The 18,868-nt window shown below is 46.3% G+C and overlaps 1 protein-coding gene across 2 annotated transcripts in view; it reads left to right on the forward strand.

Annotated features, from left to right (window-relative positions):
• The window catches only part of LOC147620173 (adenine phosphoribosyltransferase 1-like), a 38,015-nt gene extending 19,990 nt beyond the window's left edge, over window positions 1–18,025 (forward strand). The window contains exons 3-6 of one of the 2 annotated variants that reach the window (XM_086772369.1): window positions 16,835–16,927; window positions 17,092–17,241; window positions 17,378–17,436; window positions 17,741–18,025. In XM_086772369.1, the coding sequence (XP_086628495.1) occupies window positions 16,835–16,927; window positions 17,092–17,241; window positions 17,378–17,436; window positions 17,741–17,794 (356 nt within the window). In that variant the 3' untranslated portion in view covers window positions 17,795–18,025. The remainder of the gene's footprint in view (window positions 1–16,834; window positions 16,928–17,091; window positions 17,242–17,377; window positions 17,437–17,740) is intronic. The other variant, XM_086772368.1, reaches the window with a different exon arrangement.
• The last annotated feature ends 843 nt before the right edge of the window (window positions 18,026–18,868 follow it).

The following is an 18,868-nucleotide window of genomic DNA, read 5'->3' on the forward strand; positions in this document are numbered from 1 at the left end:
GCACAACAGTTTGCCTTTGAAGTTTAGAAGGCCTCATTCCAATGAGATTTCATTGTCTCGCATCTTTTGGGGTGTGACATGATCTTAGGAATCTAGTGGTTTCGTCAATATGAGCCTATTCCCGATTGGAGGCAAGACACTTTTACAATCTGTAAAGGTTTTACTGAGCCTGTCATGATTCGTGGGGATAGAAGCATTCTTGGCATCCCATTGATTTCGCACCTCTAGGCCCGACGAGCTATCTGCAAGGGAGCGGAAGGAGCACTACTTTATGTTCGTGCTGAGACAACCTCTACCTCATCGGTAGCACCTATCTCATCTTCAGTTCCACAGTTAGCAGACCTCCTGTCCAGATATCAGGACATTATGCTTATGGACGATCTTCCGCCCAGTCTCCCTCCATCACGTCGTGAGGACCATCATATAGATTTGATCCTTGGATCAAAACCTCCTAGCAGGTTTCTCTATCGTCTTTCCAAGACTTTAGAGGGCGAGCTGGAAAGACAGATATCTGAGCTCCTCCGAGCCGGATTTGTTCGGCCTTCTTCCTCACCATTTGCTGCACCCATCATATTTGACCAAAAGAAGGACTAGTTTGTCACACACGGGCACGTGTATACGGAACCAATTCACTACCAAAATAGCATACATACATCAACCATTCTTGGCATATACATGATTACCATCATTGTGAAACCTCACATGAGCATATATATCTTGCAAATATAAACCAACTTGCACATGACACAGCACTAGGGGTTGAAGTTGGGCCAGCCCCCCCCTGAGGTATCTTTATTACCAACAGAAGTATTTATATGTTCAAGATACAGATGCCCGGAGAGTACACACTCATCCAGCCGACACACACACCAGATTTATCCAACTGTGGAAACATAGGTAAACACATTACCTGCAACTCCTCGATCCAAGGTCGAGCGGTCACCAACCACTCCTGTTGCAACACCCTTGGTCACCAACCAAGGTATAGGGCACTCAATAAGTTCACAGTCAAAAACAGGCTCCCAATGTCCAAGATTGAGTATATTCTTGAGCGACTCAATGGTGCAAAGTTCTTTTTGAAGATAGATCTCAAGAGTGGCTATCATCATGTTTAGAACTTTACGTCAACATTCCAAAAATCGTCTCTAGGATTGAATGTGGCTACTACGAGTTTGTGGTGATGCCATTCTGACTCACCAATGCATCGACGACGTTTAACAAGATAATGACTCTGGTTTTTGTGGGGCTTATAGAAATATATGCGTTCATCTTTTTAGGTGATATACTTATTTTTTTGCTACTGCAGAGCAACATGAGCAGAATGTTGAAAAGGTCGTGCAACTATTGCGAGACAAAGAGCTCTATATCAATGCAAAAAAAAAAAATGGAGTAGAAGAAATCCACTATCTGGGATACGTCATTAGTGCAGACGGGATTAGTCTCGATCTTGAAAAGGTAAGGGTAATTCTCGAACGGGATGTTCCAAAAAATGCTCTGGTGATTTGTTGTTGTCAAGCATACAATTTTCACACGGACAAATGTTCCGACCTTGCAGTACTTCTTACAGACTTACTCAAGGATGTGAAGACGCATTGATAGAAAGTGTACGTTTTGGGCAAAGCACTCTAGGCATTCCATGCAATAAAGAGAGTTGCCTCTGAGTCTCCAGTTCTCAAGTGGCTTCATGGAATGATCCTTTTGAGGTGATTTCGATGCCAACAATTTAGCCATAGGAGCCGTCCTCCAGCAGTGAGGGTGCTTAGTGACTTATTATAGCTGGAAATTAAATGACACAAAAAAAGAATTATTCAGTGTATGACAAAGAGTTATTGGGGGTGATAACGGCTCTTAAGCATTGAAAACCTTCACTTTGCAAGAGGGAGTTCATAGTTAAGACAGATCATCAGGCACATAAATGGTTGCAAACCATGCCTAGTGTCCAATGGAGTGACAAATAAGCTAGATGGAGTCAGATCTTTCAAGAGTTTGGGGGTATGATTGAATACATTTTTGGTAAGAAGAATTGTGGATGCTCTAAGTCGCAAAGGTATCATTCAAACTCTACAGGAGTCAATTGTGCTCGAAATACAAGGAAAAGATTTAGACAGTTTGAAGGCACAATATGAGGGTTCTTTGGAATTCGAGACTCAGTATAGATTGGCCGTTCAGTTAGAATCGGGCCACTATACCATCCAAGATGGCTGGTTGTTTAACAAGAACTGGCTATGCGTACTAAAAGAGAAGCAACATGCACTTCTTCATGATGCTCATGACTCTCTTGTTGGAGGTCATCGAGGTATCAACAGTACATTGTAAAAACTAGAGCGATCATTTAATTGGCCTATATGAACATGTCCAAGCATGCCAGATATGCTTGAAGGTGAAGGTTCCTCTTATGAAAAAGATAGTTGCTTCAATCTTTGCTTGTTCTCGAAGGCTCTTTCCAAAACATGAGTATGGACTTTGTTGGACCCATTACTGTTGCATTTGGATCTCGGAACACACAGTGCATGATTATGTTAAGAGGACCGGTTCAGTAAGTTTTGCATGTTGATCTCATGTAATCAAACGGCCATGACCGAAGACATTGTTGAGATATCGAGCTCAGCTAGTGCTACGGCGAACATTGATGACCTGCCTGGGTGATAGCTTTCGCATCTACGCCACTGGCATGGTTGGTGAGATTATGGGTGATATGCGGCCAGTGGGATGATAGGCTGTGTGACAGCCATTTTGGATTACTAGAGACTGGCATAGTTATAGCGCTAGCTCATTTAGTCGGGTTCACATTATGGACCGATCCTTGTATGTTATAGTAGTTGAGTACTAACCCATATAGTGTGTACTCTTATCTTTATGTTATGTTGGCTGAGTAGAGAAGAAGATAGAAGAAAATTCAGCTATCCATCTCTCTTGTGTCTTGCTCTCTCTAGTGTGTGTTTGCTTGCTAGGGTTTGAAGCTCTCCCTCTCTCCCACATTCTTTTCATAGTATCAGAGCCTGGTTCATGTCAGAGCTAAGGAGGCAAGCAAGAGACAAGAACAAGCAAAGAAGGAAGCTACTACACGGGTAAGAGCATCATCATCTCTTTCCTCTTCTTAGTTTAGGTACAACACTCCCTCAGTATCTCTGGGAGCTATACATCTCCGATTGAGGAGCTGCCTTCGCAGGAGCGGAGCTACAGGGCAGGTATACAGTCTTATTGGACATAATTTTTTCAGCCAGATTCGCGTTTTGGATGCGTTACAGGTCCTGTTTCGTCACTGCAGGGTATTTTTGTCAATTTTCTTGAAGTTTTGGTAGAGAACTATTTCTGCTCGAAATCTGGTTATTGCAGTGCAACAGTGCATTTTGGAAGTGCAGACAGGATTTGCACATGTATTGTTAATACCGGGTCTATGTACATGTACTCTGGTTACATTTAGTGGCACACACAGGGTGCATACAAAAGTTGTCTGTTTGCAGGTTATTTGATTGTTGCAGGAAAACATGTTTGACGGAATTAATCAGATTGTTAGTGAGAAGTTGGATAAGAATAACTTCCATGCTTAGAAGTTCAGAATGACTAATTTCTTAATGGGTAAAGGATTTTGGGATTATGTAGAAGGAGACAATGAGGAGCCTCCAGAGTTATCTGAGGAGAACGCCACTCCTGCAGATATAGACATTCAAGGATTGAAATTAAGATGCAAGAAAAGTCATGTACTGGCTTTCAATTAGTCATTTTGAACTTCTAAGCATGGAACTTCCATGCGTAGAAGTTCAGAATGACTAATTTCTTAATAGGTAAAGGATTTTGGGATTATGTAGAAGGAGACAATGAGGAGCCTCCAGAGTTATCTGAGGAGAATGTCACTCTTGCAGATAGACATTCAAGGATTGGAATCAAGATGCAAGAAAAGTCATGTACTGGCTTTCAATTACTGTCACAGATACTATGATATGATATATACAGGACTGTAGAGCCCCCACCACGAATGGTGTATTTACTTTTATTAGAATGATGTAAAATACTGAAATAAAAGATTGACTGAACCTTTCTTGGCTGAGAGGAATCTCTGCCCTTGACCTGCAATCCTTCACCCCTTCTGTGTTAGCTTGATCTGGGCTGTCCTGGCCCTTGCTTTAGCTTCAGCACTCGGCAAATGATGAGATGAAGGAACTGAATTGAGGCATGGGTATTTATACCCCTCTAGACAGCCAGTCGGCTGGTTAACAGCAGTCGGCTGTCTCAAATCTGCCCCATGACTGATAAAATACAGCATATTTAACAATAAATGCTGTCCATTAAAGCTGGGCAGCCTCTATGGGCTGCCCCATACTTGCCCCATAGCCATCCCATGGCTGGATAACCAGTCGGCTACCCTCTGTATGTCCCTAGGATTGTCCTACAGCCCTCCATGGCCTAACCATGGCTGGTGGGTACAGCCAGGGCCTTCCTGGCCCTTATGGGGATTGTCTTGTACTTTTCCCATGCCCGCGAGAGTTCTTGGGGTAGCCCTATGGATTGGCCCCTTTCCCTGACTGCAAACCCTAACTGTCTACACAGTGTTTTGGCATCCGGTATCATACCAGATACACAGAGTCACTGACATCATTCCAGAGGGAGACTCACAGCGCAGATTGGCACTGTTTCATGTGCCGGACAATGCACACCTGACCTCGGACGACCAAGATGGAACCCTGGTTGACTCGTCTCAGACTGGGCTCACATGAGACGAGTTTACCATCCTAGGTCCTGAACCTTCTGTATAGATATGTCTACGTGGCATCCAAGTGCGGGATGCATGTGACATCCCCTTTTGCTTCACTTGACGGAAGTTGCATAGCCTCCAAATAATCCATCAATAATGCTGGAAAGTCCTCGAAAAACTCTTTGTCAAGCCATACTACTTCGTGGGTCCCTCAGTCCTGAAACTTCGTGAAGAATTGTCTTTGCCTTCGGCTTGAGCCATACTTGAAACGGTGCAAAAGAATCTGTTCTGGAACCATAACCTCTGTAGACTTCATTAATAATATCTGGTTCCGTCTTGTCTTTAACTTCTGAAGGGATCGGACGTGCATATGGCTTTAACCAACTTCTGAAGGGATCGGACCTGCATATGGCTTTAACCAACTGACGTGACACACATCGTGCATAGTCCAAGTCGGAGGTAGCTTCAACTGCATGGAAATCTCATTAATCTTTTTCTGGATGGAAAAGGGTCCGAAGCTCCTGAAAGACAACTTTGGGCATTGCTTGCCTACTTGCTTCAACCTTTGCTTCATAATCCGAAGATAAACCCAATCCCCTTTCGAAAACTTCATCTTCCTTCGGTCTTTATTGGCCTGTCGTGTGAAGGTCTCTTGCGCTTTAGCCAACCTATCTTTAACTGACTCTAAAATCTCCTGGTAAGACTCTGTCACGTTGTTCGCTTTAGGTACTGAAGATGAGGTCCTGGTCAAAAACGACTGGAAAGGTCTTCCAAACGTTGCCTCATATCGAGTCCTGTCAATAGCTGAAGAAAAAGAATCATTCAAAACAACTTGAACTAAAGGCAAATATGATTCCCACTTACCTTGCTGATCGTGGACATAACACTTCAGCACATCAAAGGTCAACTGGTTGTATATCTCTGTCTGGTCGTCCGTCTGTGGGTGGAATGCATTGGAAAAATTCAATTTAGTACCAAAGTTATCAAACAATGCCCTCCAAAAAATGACTTGTAAACTTGGCATCTCGGTCTAACACTATGGTCCTAGGAATCCCGCCAATCGGGTATCAATGCCGAATGAACAATTGGGCAACATCCTCGGTGGTCACATTGGCCCTACAAGGAATAAGCATAATAAATTTGCTAAATCTATCAACTATAGTTAAGCATTGAGTATTACGCTTACTCGGACTGGGAAGCAGATTCGTGACAAAGTCCATTGAAATATCTTTGAAAGGGCCCTCAGAAATTGGCAAGGATTGTAATAACCCTATCTTCTTTCCACGAGGAGTTTTCACCTTCTGACAAATATCATAGCGTTGTATATATGTAAACACATCTTGCCTCATCTTTAGCCAATAATATTGCCGTTCCAATTTCTCCAGAGTTGAATTCATGTCCATATGACCACCAGTAATGGCGTCATGGGCATCATGGAGAAGAGCTGTCTTGAACGACTTCATGACACATAGTTGGCCTTTGTAGAAAAGCCAACCATCGCGTATCAAAAGGTGGCATTGTCTTGTGGCATCCAATGCCTATTTCCACTGTGTACCAAATTCCTCGGAATCCGCGTACGTGTGCTTCATGTCGTCTAGTCCCGTACCAACAAGGTCGAGTCTAGTGGTCTGAATCAAAGTCACTTGTGCCTTCTTGCTCAAAGCATTGGCCATTGGATTGGCCTTTCTTGGAAGGTACTCAATCATACCACCGAATTGCTGGAATATCTGGCTCCAGCGGTGTTGTCGGTCACTTCACTGTGCACTTGGCATTGTCTAAATCCAGCGTAATGCAGTGATGGTCAGTGCGAACCTCAAAGTCACGGCCATAAAGAAAATGTTTCCAATGTTTCAAGGCTTGTATAACTGCAAGGAGTTCACGATCGTAGATTGAGTAATTTTTCTCTGCGGACAGTAACTTACGAGACATGTAAGCTATTGGATGACCATTTTGTTGTAACACACAGCCAATTGCGATGTTACTTGCATCGGTGATCACCTGAAATGGCTCGTTCCACGAGGCAAGTGCTAAACAAGGCGCTTTTGATAAAGCCATCTTGAGGTTCTTGAATGCCTCCAGCGCTCGTGGAGTCATTCGAATCCGTTGCCTTCTTGTCTTAACCCTCTTTAGCAGATCGGTGAGATCTGTCGAGAGGTCACATAACTTGTCTATGTGGGTGGAGTATGCCTGGCATATACCCACAAAGGATCTGATGTCATATGCTGTCTGAGGTACTTCCCAATTGACAATCTCGGCCACTTTAGCCGGATCAAGTCGAATGTTTTCTGCACTAATTATGTATCCCAGATAATACACTTGGAACAAATAAAATTCCGACTTCTTCTCATTGACGTAGAGCTCGTTGCTTTCTAGCAACCTTAGGACTTTCTCCACAACAATGTCATGCTGCTCAACCGTAGCTGAAAATACCAGTATGTCGTCCAGAAATATGAAGACACACTTTCCAATCAAATCCCGGAAAATACGCATCATCATGCAGTTGAATGTAGCTGGGGCGTTCGTCAAGCCAAATGGCATGACCACAAATTCAAAGTGGGCTCGTTCCGTACGGAAGGCTGTCTTGGGGATGTCCTCCTCCACAATCCTCACCTGGTGGTATCCACTCTTTAAATCAAGTTTCGAGAACATCTTTGCTCCATTCAGCCTCTCGAGAATATAATCTATTCGAGGCATCGAAAATCTACTCTTAATAGTCAGCTTATTGAGTGCACGATAATCGACACATAAACGAGAGGACCCATCTTTCTTCTTGACAAACAAGATCGGTGCTGCAAATGGTGACACGCTGGGGGCGGATAAAGCCAGATTGCAACAATTCTTGGAGTTGGCAGTCCAATTACGATTCCATTGCCTTGGAAAGGCGATACGAAAACTTGCTCGGGGGTTTCGAGCCTGGAAGGAGGTCAATCTTGTGGTCCTTCGGTCTGGACGGGGGAGCTGGGGAGGGAGATTGTCTCAAAGAAAAATCTTCTGGAACTTTTCATGGAGAGCCAAGTAATTCTCGGAAGCACTGGCCAGTGTTTGGAGTGTCTGGATGTATATCATCGCACAATGTGCGCCTTTCTTGACTGCTTGCTTAGCCTGCAAGTGGCTTATGAGCAGAAAGTTCGGAATTCCTGGCTCACACTTAATGGTCACTTGGGTGTTTGACACATTCCGATTAATCTGGAATGTGTGCTTGTCCCACTTGACATCAGGAAGAAACTTGTGAAACCACTGAATGCCCAATATTATGTCTGCCCCTCCTATAAGAGGGGCAACCATAAAATCACGCACAAATTCTATTCTTTGAATAACTAATTTAGCACCTAGAGCTTCATACTTGATACTCGTTGTCATGCTTGTGCTAAAACCCTCAACTTGTTTGTCCACTGAAGTCAAGACGAAACGGGCACGCCGAGCGGCCTGTTTCGTGACCACGTCCTCCGTGCTGTCGTTGTCAAACAAGACAAGGACTCTCTGGCCACCTATGTAGCCAAAGGACTTGAGCAATTCGTTGCGCTCATACTCCTGGTCATGGGTGCCCTTTTGCTTATCTTCGAGTTCTCGGCTAATAATTGCTCCAACTGAAGCATTGGAATATGAAGAACTAAGCAGAGCAACTAGGGTCTGTGTGGGAGTTGGGCTCACCACACGGAAGCTGGGGAGGCTGCGGCGGCGGTCTTTGGAGCGGTAGTCTTCTTAGAACATTCTCGAGAAGTATGTCCTTTTGTATGACAAAAGAAACACCTACCCTCCTTCTTGTACTGAGAAATCTCCTCAGCACTCAACTTGCCACTTGACGCATTGTTCAAGTTCTTGGAGCCAGAGGCTCCCGTGCTCTGTCTTGGGAAAGACCCCATCTGGTTCTGGCCTTTTCCCCCTGAGGCGGTAGCCTTGGGAGTAGCCAACTGGGAAGTCTTGGGCTTGCCACCATTATGCTTCATTTCTGCACTCTGCGTAAGCGAGAGTGCGTCTTCGAAAATCTATCTTTCTCGCGCTCGGATAGACGGGCCACAGGAGTTAACCTTTCCCGCATCGACAGGTTTTACATTGATGAGTGGGCTTGTGATAGAGGTGGCACTGTGGGCATACTTGCAGGCTCCTCGTTTTCAGACCACTTTCCAGTGCTTCTCCAGATCGAGGACCCTACGAGAGGAGAGCAGGGCCAGAGCGTCCGGATTCCAGATTGTCTCATAGAGGAGCCCGAGATTGCGATCAGAGTTGAGCAGGTCTGGCAGGAGCTGCAGTTCAGGAGAGGATCGGCAGCTAGCGATCTTGCCAGTGGCTTGCAGGAGATCAGTCAGATGCTCAGACAGGCTGCCTTGGACCGGCTGGAGGCCTTCAGAGAGCAGGAGAGGAGCCTACGGAGGAGCCTACGGAGGAGTCTAGCGTCCCTCCAGAGACTCCAGGAGAGGGATCCTACGAGCCCTTGGACGAGAGGGTCTCAGGCGTCTTCGGCAGGCTGATGGCCAGGTTGTGGTGGATCCCCCCAGGGTTCGGGCTATAGCCACAGATTTTTACAGGGATCTTCTCTCTGCTGAGCTAGCAGATGACAGGGTGAGAGGCTCGGGAGGCAGTCTGGAGCTTCACGAGACCGGTTGTGCCGGCCCATTTGCAGCACTCCCTTCTCTCCCCCTTCTCGGATACGGAACTGGAGGAGGCTCTTCAGGCATTACCTCGGGGCAAATGCCCAGGAGAGGACGGTCTCTCAGTGGCTTTCTTCCAGAGGTACTGGGGCCTCTTACATAGGGGCTTCAGATTGGCATTCCAAGAGATTATGGAGTCGGGAGTCATGCCGGACAGCATGGCAGAGGGGTTGATCCACTTGATCCCCAAAGAGGGAGAAGACAGACTAGAGATTAGACAGTGGAGACCGATCACCTTGCTAGGCACGGCCTACAAGGTCCTAGCTAAGGCGATCAGCAGGCGGCTTCAGCCTCACCTTCCGGACATCATCCACTCCACGCAGACAGGCTTCATCCAGGATAGGAGCATTCTGGATAACATTCTCTCTTTCTGGGAGGCTACGGCTCTGGCTAGATTTCGGCAGGAGGATCTGGCAGTGCTCCTTCTCGACTTCGAGAAGGCATATGATCGGGTGGACTGGGCCTTCCTGGAAGGCACTATGGAGAGGATGGGCTTCCCCCCTCAGTGGATCCGTGGGGTCTCTGCACTCTACACATCGGCTCATAGCCAGGTGCTGATACAGGGCGTGCGCGGAGAGAGGTTCCAACTCTCGCGCTCGGTGCGGCAGGGGTGCCCCTTCGCGCCCTTTCTTTTTCTTTTTGTGGCGGAGGCCATGAGCACTTTTTTGACGGCACAGGATACAGGTTTGCGGGGCCTCCAGCTTCCCATCCGCACCTCGGAGGAGCTCCTAGACTCGGAGTTTGTGGATGACACTGCTGTCTATCTTCAGGGAGGTGAGGAGAACCTCCGCCGCTTCGCGTTAGCCATGGACAGGTTTTGCAGAGCTTCGGGCGCTTTGATCAACTGGCACAAGTCGTGTGGGTTGTGGGTCAGTTCTATGCCCCCCCCCGACTTGGAGGCCAGTTGATGGTTTTCAGTGGCTGCCCCCCGGCACTACAGTGCGTTATTTGGGATGCTATGTGGGCATTGACATATCTCGGGAGCAGCAGATAGCCCCCCTTCTTCTGAGCATTCGGAAGAAGCTTCTGTATTGGAGTACCGCTCGTTTATCTTTGGCTGGCCGAGTAGTTGTGGCCAACCAGGTTTTGCTTGCTACCATGTGGTACATCACTTCTTGCTGGGCCTTCTCTCGGGTGTGCATTGGCCAGGTGGCAGAGGCTCATCAGGAACTTTCTTTGGTCCGGTGGCGACGGGCGGCCCGCCAGGGCCAAGGTGGCATGGGCTGTGATCACTCAGCCGAGGGAGAGAGGCGGCCTGGGCATTGTTGATCCTATTTGCCAAAGCCGAGCTTTGCTTGGCAAGTTGGTAGTTCGTGGCCTCCTGCCAGGCGCTGAGCCGTGGAAGGAGTTTCTTGTTTCCAGGATGCTCAGTCGCACTCCTTCTCTAGCGGCCCCTGGACCCCCAGCATTAGGTGGATCTTTACAGAGCAGCGATCCAGAGGAGTGGGCCTTGGCTTCGAGGAGCGTTTTGCAGCTAGCCTTCTGAGAGCCTGGGCGCATCTGAGGCCGTCACTCTTCCAGACTCCCCCGGGCACCGATGAGGAGCGCCTGAGGCAGCCATTGATCTGGAACCCCTTGATTCGACTTCCCAGTGGCCATATGGTTGGATCGCGGTCTCACGTGTCGTGGGGCCCGCTGAGCTCCGGCCCAGCCCAGTCCCTAGACGACTGGATATGTTTTCAGCAGCTGCCTCTAGAGGCTCAGGAGAGGAGACTCAGTGGGATGAGGGGCAGAGAGTTGATGAGACAGGACATTGAGGCGGCCATCCCCCGGGAGTGGCGGACCCCAGTACAGGACCCTCCACCTCCACAGTGGATGGGTGTCTTTACTCGGCATGAGATCCTTCTAGCGGTCTGCGGCACAGCGGAGAGAGTCGCCCCACTCACTTTCGAGGTGGGAGAGGGTGGCCAGCTTCAGAGGACACGACTAGATTTGGATGGGCTCCAGGGTTGTATTCTTCAGAGGGTGCGGGTGGTCGGCTTTCATTAGAGACAGTGGCATGTAGACCCCTCACCGGCCTCGATAGGGGAGGACTGTTCTTGGAGATTATGGGCTTGGGACAGCAGGCCTCTTATTCGCCTTCAGTGGGATCCAGGTGAGTGGTTTTGGCGAGATCCCTACTCGGCCCCTACCAGCCCAGGCATCCCCTTTTTTCAGTACACAGTGAGGCTGGGGCGGCGGATTCAGAGGCACAGGATAGCGAGCACCCCGGCGGCGGCCGAGCATTGGCGGCGACAGGGGCTCTCCCCTGCCTTTCTTAGGGACTTCTGGCAGCGCCTTTGGGCCAGCTTCCGGCCCCGGAAGGTGACGCTGTTGCTCTGGCTCACAGCGCATAGAGGACTGGCTGTGGGGGCGTGGCTAGCTTTTGGCAGACACCCAGCGTCCTGCCCTCGGTGCGGCCATGCACAGGAGTCGCAGCGGCACTGCTTATGCACAGGAGTCGCAGCGGCACTGCTTATGGGATTGCCCACAGGCACAGCAGGTCTGGCAGCGCGCTCTCAGGATGGTTTTTGCAGGCTCACCAGGTGAGATGCCGGTGACGTGGGGTGCGGTGGCTTGGGCCACGGACAGCGGCCCGGCCCTTGGATATGAGGACGTCCCTGGCAGTGCGACCATCCAGGTCTCTGACAGGGCGATGGCGGTGGTTCCGACGCCAGACTTCTCTTCGGCAGCTCCTCAGGAGGGGGTCGGGCACAGATGGGAGATGATCAGCAGCATGACGGCTTGGCACATATGGAGAGCCCGATGCAGGGAGGCCATTGACCGCCAGGCGACTCCACCGGCGGAGGTCATACAGGCCCTCTGGGTGGACATCATTCACACCTTGAGAGGACACTGGGGGAAACTCCAGGGCGACTCGGATCGCATGAGAGGGCGCCGCAAGGCTTTCCTCCGCACTTGGCAGCCTGGCCCTTTCCTCACCGCGAGGGGCGAGGATGTCACTTGGCACTACAGGCCTCCAGTTTGGCTTTTCTCACCTCCCACATGTACTACTAGGTAGCCCCCCCCAGAGAGCGGCCAGCCACGGGGGTGGAGCTCAAGTGTTCACTGTGTTTTTTATCCCTCCTTGCGAGGTGAGCTTTGTAGCCTTATGGCGTTTTCTCATTAACTAATAGAAGGATCGTTTTTCCGCGGGGGGGGGGGGGGGGGGGGGGGGAACCTTTCAAACATCTAGTCGGGCTTCAAACAACCAATCAGCCAGCCTTAGACTTGGCCAGCACTTCGGACACACATGTGAGAAAGTGCAGCATTTAATGCAATTTTATGGCATTTTTCTCTTGTCCAAAGCTGGCCGACAGCCCCTGAAGAAGACCAACCAGCAGGCATTATCCATATATAAGAAAACGCTCAATCCTTGCATAAATCATCAATCATAATTTCTGTTCTTATTGTGCATACATCAAGCATTCAACACTTCATTGTGCTACAGTCCCAAAGGCCGTAGTGAAGATTTTCTTCATCATTCAGCCAACATATGTGCATCCCTCAATAGTTTTGGGCTTGCGTAGTGGTCATTGAAGAGATATTGAAAGTGTCTTGGACAGCATATGGCTCAGTCGGTGCTCGGTCTTCCTTGTCCTTGCATTGGGCAGTCCTCAGTCATCATTCATTATCATTGTACAAAGTTCTCCAAAGAAATACAAGAAAATACTCATGCTTGCAGGGGGGGACCCTTTGATGGGTAATTGGGACCCAATCTGGTGTCGACTATCTATCTTCTCTCTCTCTACTCTTGTCTCTCAAAGTAAAGTGGATTGCATAAACTCATAGGTTTAAAGAAGGCTTTGTTGTGCGTTATGACGATCAACCTATTGCATGCTACATTCCAGGCCAGACCAACTTATGGTGAACCTAGGACCTCTTGGTCCTAGCCTCTAGGCAAACACCTTCACCACTTGAGCTATCACGTCATTGGCTTTTCTCTGCTATTTTTGCACCATTTTTAGTTTTTTTCTAGCATTTTAGGGACTTTTGTCCAGGTCGGCTTGTAGGACCTGGCCGACCAACCCTTGAGGATCTATATAATAGGTGCCTCAGTCCGCTTCATTTTTATCTCCCTTTTCGGCCCTGATTTATACATACCAGCACTCCCATGGCTCCCTCGTGCTGCACCTTCAATCATATTCAGGTTCTTGAACATTTGCAGTCTACTGTCTACACATATATGCTGTTTATTCTGTGTTTTCAGGTTTACAGCAGTAGCACTTAAATCTCACATGGTATCAGAGCCTAGAATTGCGCTAGGACCTACGTTTTTCTTCACGAACTTGTTGTTTACAGATTTCAGCACATAAAGATCTGGGTTTTCAGATCTGCGTTTTCTTAGTAGTGCTACGTTTCTTCAATTAGGCTGTGTTTTGTTTTCTTCACAGAGCTGTGTCGCATCTGTGGTGCCATTAAACGTTGGAGAATCATTTTTTTTCTCCCTTTTCGGTTTTTTTCTTCCCAATCTCCCACTCTGCATTCCTTCTTCTTCATCCTCATACTAACTGTGCTTAGTTTTAGAGGAGGTCTAGCTGCTTCTAGCCCTATTTGAAGAGGAGTATATGGCTTCAAATCACTGATAAGATTGGCAACTCGAAAAATATGGGAGCGCAATCAACAACCCGATCCACAAGCTGCATGGTAAATTGCCTCGCTCTTTTGATTCCTTCAAAGATCATATTTACTTTCGCCGCTCCTCTATCTTTGGAAGAAGTTGTGAGTTAGCTGCATGACAAGTGTTGGATGAGAGGCAAAGGAAAGTCGGAATTTGCTTTTGTTGCCCAAGATCAGGGCAAGACCAAAGGAGGATGAGGAGGCAACAACACCAACAACAACAAAAACAAAGTTGCCCAAGGAAAAGGCAAGAAGGATGCTACAGAGGCCAAAGGTAACCAAACCTTGGAGTGTTCTTTTTGTGGTAGATCAAGCCATACGGAGGAATGGTGCTTTGCTCGACGCGACAGTTCGTGGGCAGCCAAAGCCAAATACAAAGCCAAAGATAACTCTCAAGATTTTGATAAGGATTCTAATAAGAATAAAGGCAAGGAAAAGGTGAAAGATGAGGGCAATGCCAAAGTGGCATACATGGCAGTTACAGATTCTCCCCCTACCTCTCCAGAGGATACTTTCCTCGTGATCATAGATATATCTTTTTTCATAGAGGTTGAGTAGGTTGGTGACAATGGGCTTTCTCTGCTATTTTTGCACCATTTTTGGGAGCATTTTTAGTATTTTTCTAGCATTTTATGAACTTTTGTCAAGGTCAGCTTGTAGGACCTAGCTGACGAGCTCTTGAGGATCCATATAATAGGTGCCTGAGTCCACCTCATTTTTATCTCCCTTTTCAGCCTTGATTTGTACATACCAACACTCACGGGCCTCCCTCGTGCTGTACCTTCAATCATATTCAAGTTCTTGATCATCTGCAGTCTACTGTCTACACATATTCGTTGTTAGTCTAAGAAAACGGTGAACTTGAAGGTCAAGGATTTAGGTTGCAGATTTACAGCCAAGGGAAATCTACAGAAAGTGAGTCATTTTCATCATTCAATAAAGGAAATACACCAGTCCTTGGTGAGGGCCCTTCAGAAGGTATTTGGGACCCAATCGGGTGTACTTGTCTTTGTTGTTGTTGTTGTTGTTCTTCTTCTCTCTCTCTCTCTCTCTCTCTCACTGTTATCTCTGCTGCATTGTGCAATCGTCAAGAACCAAGGTGCTGAATATTCCTTATCAAAGTATAATCCTGTCTATAAGCTTCCACATGTCACATCCAATTGGCTACCAACTCTCATGAAACCCTCCCCTTGGTTTTGCATGACACCAACTAACTTTTGGGGGACTTGACACATGTTGATTTTCTCTCCTTGACGTGTGCGCTTCTTCTGGGACCCAAGTTCTGTGATAGGAACCTTGATGCAAGAACTAATCAACATAGAGAGAGAGAGAGAGAGAGAGAGAGAGAGAGAGAGAGAGGTGCTGTAATTTCAGTATGTATATATAGTACAAAAAGGTACAATGTTTTGGCAGTCATAGGTAGCCCCAAAATCGTAAGAATGCTGTCCTACCTAGTCAAATTTATGATCAGTCCCTTGGGAGGGATCAAATGAAATGAGTGATTCTTGGCTAAGCCTTATATAGGCTTCTGGACACCTAATAATGCTGGCGGACTGCTGTTGGCCAGATCCATAATTCCATCTGACAAATAAATGCCAATAAAGCTGCCGACCAGCCCGTGAATGCCTTGCAAACTTGGCCGATCCATGGGGATCCATTCTGGTGTCCTCCTAAGCCATGCTCATCCCCTAAATTGTGTGTTTTTCTACTGCAAATTATGGATTAGCTTTGGATTATCAGCCATGTGTGCACATGACATCGTCTTCCCAAGAAGGCTCATTTATTCTAAAAGGCCTCAAAAATTGAAGATGAGGCAACCTCAAACCCAGAGGAGTCAACGATTTTGGGTGCTTAAGGAAGAGGTGGTCTCTCAATCCGTGAAAAAAAATCTCACCAAGGGTTGAGATTCAGCTTGAGTATGTTTCATGTGCAGAAGAGCTTTCAAGAACAGAGGTGCTTCTGGAGGACATTATCTGAGAGGGACCAATAGGGGTATAAGTGCCAGAGTTTATGGAAGAGTCGGAGCCATATTTTGAAAGCCAGTAGTTATCCGACGAGTTTCAAGTCTCTATCCAAAACCAATATGGAGGAGGATGAGATGACTGTCGTAGCAGTTCCCTTGGCAAAGGATCGAGAAGAGGTACTCTGGAGGTTGGGTTGAGTTGTAGAGCGAGGAGAAGAGCCTATGATTGGAATGGGATAGAAGTGGAGTAAAGGTGCTGTTAGAATTTATGCATTTCAGTGTCATTGGGTTGTACCATTTATTGAACATTTATAGTATTTTCTCCTCTAGTTTTGGGTCGTGAGCTGGTTGGCCTACTCTAGTGCAGTCGGCCAGTTGCTCATACTCACTATATAAGGAGGCCTTCCATTCCTCACTATTTCATCTAATCCCTTGCACAAGTTCAACATTCTCTTGCTGGCCAATTGCCATTGTAAAGCTTCAAGCTAATATAAAAGGTGATCTTGTCCACAAGCTCTCTCTACTCTCTCTCGTCTTGTTTATGCTTCTGCCTGTGCATTTTCCAACATGGTATCATTTGCTTAGGTTCAGGCTGCTCCATCTACTGCAAATATGCCTGCCATCTCTTCTGGGCCATTGTTTTTTGCCTTGACTCCTCTTGGCTGCAGATGAGTCCCAAACAGTGGCTGCGTTTTCTGGTCCAGCCAGCCCTCTTCTTACTGCCGGCCAGTTTCTTTGCTGTGTTTTCTCCTACAAAGTCAAGCTGGCCAGGTTCTTGGTTGCGTTTTCTTCTACAGGGGCAAGCGTTGAAGTTTTGGCTGTGTTTTCTGAATCAATATTCAAACCAGTTCTTTTGTGTGCATGTGTGTGTGTGTGTGTGTGAGAGAGAGAGAGAGAGAGAGAGAGAGAGAGATTGTTGCTATTTTGCAGGGATTGAAGCACGGGGCTTTATCTTTGGGCCACCTATAGCTTTGGCTATAGGTGCTAAGTTTGTCCCCATGAGAAAGCCCAAAAGGCTACCAGGTATATATATTTTTTGGGAGTATCCAATGCAATCCACTTCACTTGATTTAATTTTTTTGCTCTTTGTCCTAGCTTTACCATGCTCCTCTATTTGGCTTACATGTGGATGAGGACTATGCTTCTTTCATCTGAATAATCTTTTGTAATTCTTTTGTTTTATATAGGTGAAGTGATTTATGAGGATTATGTGCTGGAGTATGGAACAGATCGTATGGAGATGCACGTGGGTGCAGTTGAACCAGGTGATCGGGCCCTGGTAGTTGATGATCTCATTGCCACAGGTGGCTCCTTGTGTGCTGCCATTAGATTGCTTGGTAAGCTCTACTTCCTTTTTTTTTTTTGGATTAAAAACTAATAAAAGAACAAAAGTGTTGAGCATTTGCATTTTGAGGAAATCAAAAGAAAGGGGTTCTTTTAAACATACATCCTGTTTGGTTTTTGTTCATCCAGAGAGGGCTGGAGCTGAAGTGGTAGAATGTGCTTGCCTTATTGAGATACCTGAACTCAAGGTAAAGTGGAAATTGCGATGCTTTTTACTCTCTTTCATCCCATCCCTTGGTGGAGTAAAATCATCTCTCTTTTTAACCCATCCCTTGGTGGAGTGCGGGCGAGGGGTGAGCTTGATTCGAACTCGCATCCCGGCAAGTAGGGCTCCCACTTGTACAGTTGGGGGCTATTGTCCCCAACCCTCAAGGAAGTCCTTTAGTAGAGCTCAACTATATGGTCAAAATAGGGACCTCATTGGATTTAAACCATTTTTTGGTATAGAACAAAGTTTTGAGTGTTCCTGTCATTTTTTTGGGTTTTCTGCAGGGACGGGAGAGGTTAACGGATAAACGTCTTTTTATCTTGATAGAAGCAGAGTAATGGCTGACTGATACATTATTTTGGATCTTAGACATCACTACAAACAAGATTGCTCTCAGAGGTTGCCATACATGATGCAAATTCAGTTAGTTTGAGTCACTATACTTCGAATTAACAAAATATTTATGACCCAGGTAATGAAGTATATTTCTTTTGTGGACACAAATAATATAAAAGCTTTGGGCTAATCTTTTGTGCTAACATGAAATGCATTTTATGCAATTTACTTTCTAAGCTTGCCCATTTTTCATTTCCAAATACTAGAATGAATCCCTCCCCCCATACATATCGAAAAGGAAGAAACTATGGCTATAATCAATATTACATGAAATTTTAAACTCTAAATTGATGCACTAATAAATGTAGGGTGGTTACATTGAATTGGAATATAGAAGGATTAGCATGGCTTGTGTAAAAAGAACACACTTTCAAATGCTTCTTCCTCCATAAAGCATTGGGCAAGGTGACGACTTTCTTTCAAAAAAAATTGTAGTAATTCCCTCTTGATTTGCAATTTTTCTTTTCTCTTTTAAGCATCGCACGTTTTAAGAGTTTCTCTTCTCAAAGCTAAAACCTAATATGCTTGGGTAGTCAAAATAGAAGTGTAGTGCACATACGAAAGACCTTTGCACTAGTGCATAGGTTGTCCTGTATAATTGCACAAAAGAAACACTTAAGTCTTATGAAAAGTTTTCATAGTAGGTTGTCATGTAATAATAGCACGAAAGCAACACCTAGTCTTATGGAAACTTTTCATTGAAATTGCTAGATAACCACTATGCATCCTATTTTTAGTAATTCATTGATGCCAACTCTCAAAGTTATAAATTTTCTAAGGAAGTGAAGGAAGAATTTTCTATGCCTAGATGGAGGCAAGAAAAGAAAGCCTTTGCGGTTGTTCAAGATTTGCACTAGTACTTGTAACAACTTTTGCTTAAAGATGACCAATCCCTACCCCTCACATGACCAGACTATTACACGTGGCTTTACTTAGACCCTCCTTAAATCAACAAAAACCTTGCTTAACCTCTTCTTTCCTCACACCAATCATTGCTCCAAATAGCCTATATCCCT

This window comes from Cibotium barometz, chromosome 32, assembly GCF_041138505.1.
Source record: "Cibotium barometz isolate CiBa-2024 chromosome 32, ASM4113850v1, whole genome shotgun sequence".
Taxonomy (NCBI): domain Eukaryota; kingdom Viridiplantae; phylum Streptophyta; class Polypodiopsida; order Cyatheales; family Cibotiaceae; genus Cibotium; species Cibotium barometz.